Below are 3347 nucleotides of genomic sequence, written 5' to 3'. Positions count from 1 at the left end.
CGCTGTGGGTGAGGCCGCGACGGATGCTTGGGAGAGTGCTCAATCCCAACTAGCTCTGGTGTATCCAGACAAAGATTGGTCTTGGATGCAGCTGAGGGCCTATGTTGAAGATGGGCGCCTACTAGTGGGGGGTGATGATGGTGAGCCGATGCTGATGTCTTTTCCTGGCCAGGGTGGGGGGCCTTTGTAAATTTGTGTTTAAGTTTCTTGTAATTTTTCTTTTTCTTCTTGATCGCCTTGTAACTCGCTTTTATCTTAATGAAGAATTTTTGCTCTTATTTTCTTTAATAAACTCTTGTGTAATGTTGTATAACAATTGGGGGATGTGTTTCTAGATGATTTGAACGTGATAGATTTGGTTCTGAATTTGCCCGCCTTTAGCCAGGCGAATGTTAATGCAAAATGGTCCCTTGGAAACTACAGAAAAACCATTTAAGTGCGCGAGGGCTAGCCCCATGGGTGGGAGTGAAAACCCGAGTTAGCACCAGGAAAGGGGGTGAAGACCGGCCTTTTGGGTGTAGGTAAAAAATCATAGTTGGCACTAGGCAAATGGGGCGAAGACCGGCCCTTTGGGTGTAGGTAAAAAATCATAGTTGGCACCAAGCAAGGGGGGCAAAGACCAGCCCCTTGGGTGTAGGTAAAAAATCATAGTTGACACTAAGCAAGGGGGGCGAAGACCGGCCCCTTGGGTGTAGGTAAAAAATCATAATTGCCACCAAGCAAGGGGGCGAAGACCGAGGGAAAAAACCATAGTTGACACCAAGCAAGGGGGGCGAAGACCGGCCCATTGGGTGTAGGTAAAAAACCATAGAGATTGCAGGAAATGATTCATCAAGACAGTTGCAGAGCACAACGTCTCAACTATATATATATATATATATAAGTGGAGAAGATTACAAAAGAAACGACCAACCGCGCATGGGATTGTCGGTTAGGCATAAAATATCCGGAGGTTGGCGGCGTTCCAAGTTCTGGGGATGTTTTTTCCTGCTAAGTCTTGAAGCTTGTAAGCCCCTTTGCCGATCTTGCTGATGACGTGGTAAGGCCCTTCCCAATTGGGTCCCAACTTGCCTTTCACTCGTCCTACGTCTGCTCTCCTTAGTACAAGAGTTCCTTCGGGAAATTGGCGGGGAATGACTGAAGAGTTGAATTTCGCCGCAGTTTTCTTTTTAATGCTTTCTTCTCTGAGACGGGCTCTTTCCCGGATTTCTTCCACTTCATCGAGGTTGTTTCTGAGGAGGGGCTGATTATCACCCTCATTGAATTGAATTGTTCGCCAAGTAGGTTCTCCTATCACGACCGGGATCATGGCCTCTGCGTCGTATGTTAAATTAAATGGTGACTCGATGGTCGTCGAGTGGGGAGTGGTTCGATACGCCCACAACACGTGATGGAGCTGATCTGGCCAGTTTGCTTTTGACTCGTCTAGCCTTTTCTTCAGCCCTTTTAGGATGACCTTGTTTGCTGCTTCGGCCTGTCCGTTAGTCTGTGGGTGCTCTACTGAAGTGAAGTGCTGCTTGATATGGAGGCCTGATAACTCGGCAAACTGGGTGCCGTTATCCGTTACTATGGCGGACGGGATGCCGAAACGAGTGATTATGCTTCGCCAGGTGAACTTCTGGATATTTGCCGAGGTGATGGTAGCTAAAGCTTCCGCTTCTATCCATTTAGTGAAGTAGTCTATGGCGACAATCAAAAACTTCAGTTGTCCTACTGCTTGAGGGAAAGGCCTCAGGATGTCCATACCCCACCTACAGAAAGGCCAAGGTGCTTACGTTGTGGTTAGTTCTTCTGGTGGGGCTTTATGGAGATCGGCGAAAAATTGGCAACGGGGGCATTTTCGAGTGAGGTTGGTCGCGTCCTTTTCCATTGTGGGCCAGTAGTATCCGGCACGTAGCACCTTCTTAGCGAGTGAAGCGGCGCCCAAATGATGCCCACAACTTCCCTCGTGAACTTCTCTGAGAACATAATCCGCCCGTTCTGGACCAAGGCATTTGAGTAAGGGGGCGGTGAATCCTCGTCGATATAATGTTCCTCGGAGCAGGGTGTACCAAGAGGAACACCTGAGAAACCGTTGATTTTCCTTCATGTCGGGAGGTACGGTGCCGTGGAGGATGTATCAGATGAAAGGGCCTATCCAGTCGTCTGGGATCTCTACCCGTTCTACTGCCAAGACACTTGGGTGGTAGACCGTTCCTTGGACGACAGATCGATTGTTCCTGAGGCATTTGGTGCTGGCGAGTTTGGACAAGATGTCGGCTCAGGCGTTGCTTTCTCGGGGTACATGTTGAATGATTGCTTCATCGAAGTTGGCCATGAGCTCCTTCACATCGAGCAGATATTTTCCGAGGAGGGCGTCCTTGGTTTGATATGCACCTGAAACTTGAGATACAGCTAATTGAGAATCGCTGCAAATTAATACCTTACGGGCGCCCACTTCCTTTGCCAGCTGTAGCCCGACAATACACGCCTCATACTCCGCCTGGTTGTTGGACGTTGGAAATGTGAAAGTAAGAGAATGTTCGATGGTTACTCCTTGCCCATCTTCCAACAGAATGCCAGCCCCGCTGCCTCTCGGGTTAGAAGACCCATCGACGAAGATGGTCCATACCTGCTCCGGACCGCCCTCTGGTGCGGCTAGCTCAGCCACGAAGTCAGATAGGACTTGGCTCTTGATGGCCGTGCGAGGTTCGAAACAGATGTCAAATTGGGAAAGTTCTATTGACCATGTGATCATCCGCCCGACCAACTCTGGCTTATGCAAAATTTTCCTGATTGGCTGATTAGTCCTGACGATCGTTGTATGAGATTGGAAGTACTGGCGTAGTCTTCGTGTGGCGACCAACAACGCATATGCCACTTTTTCCAGCTTTTGGTACCTTAATTCCGGGCCTTACAAAGCTTTGCTTGTGAAATAGACCGGGTATTGACCTTCTGTCGTTTCTCGTATCAGTACGGATGCCACCGCCCCGTCAGACACGGCCAAATATACATACAGGATTTCTTCTGGTAGTGGCTTGGAGAGAATAGGTGGGGCGGCCAGATATTGCTTGAAAGTGTTGAACGCCGCTTCACAACTTTCAGACCATTCAAACTTCTTGCTCTTCTTCAATAACTGGAACAAAGGAAGTGTGAATGTTTCGCAGCGGATGGGAGGAACCTGGACAGCGCGGCTAGTCGCCCATTTAATTGTTGGACCTCCTTGACCATGCGGGGGCTTCTCATGTCGATGATTGCTTGACATTTGGAAGGATTTGCTTCGATCCCCCGGCTAGTTAGAAGGAAACCGAGGAACTTGCCCGCCTCTACTCCGAAAGTGCATTTTTCGGGGTTTAGCCGCATGTTCT

General features: G+C 49.1%; 1 protein-coding gene across 1 annotated transcript in view; it reads right to left on the bottom strand.

The window, feature by feature from the left end:
* Nucleotides 2261-3347, bottom strand: part of LOC109352881 — a 1712-nt gene continuing 625 nt past the window's right edge. The window contains exons 3-4 of the mRNA XM_019595064.1: nt 2997-3271; nt 2261-2879 (exon numbers count right to left, since the gene is read on the bottom strand). Of these exons, the coding sequence (XP_019450609.1) occupies nt 2261-2879; nt 2997-3271 (894 nt within the window). The remainder of the gene's footprint in view (nt 2880-2996; nt 3272-3347) is intronic.

This window comes from Lupinus angustifolius, chromosome LG07 (assembly GCF_001865875.1).
Source record: "Lupinus angustifolius cultivar Tanjil chromosome LG07, LupAngTanjil_v1.0, whole genome shotgun sequence".
NCBI classification, from domain to species: Eukaryota; Viridiplantae; Streptophyta; class Magnoliopsida; order Fabales; family Fabaceae; genus Lupinus; species Lupinus angustifolius.
This window is presented reverse-complemented; position numbering and strand designations above follow the sequence as displayed.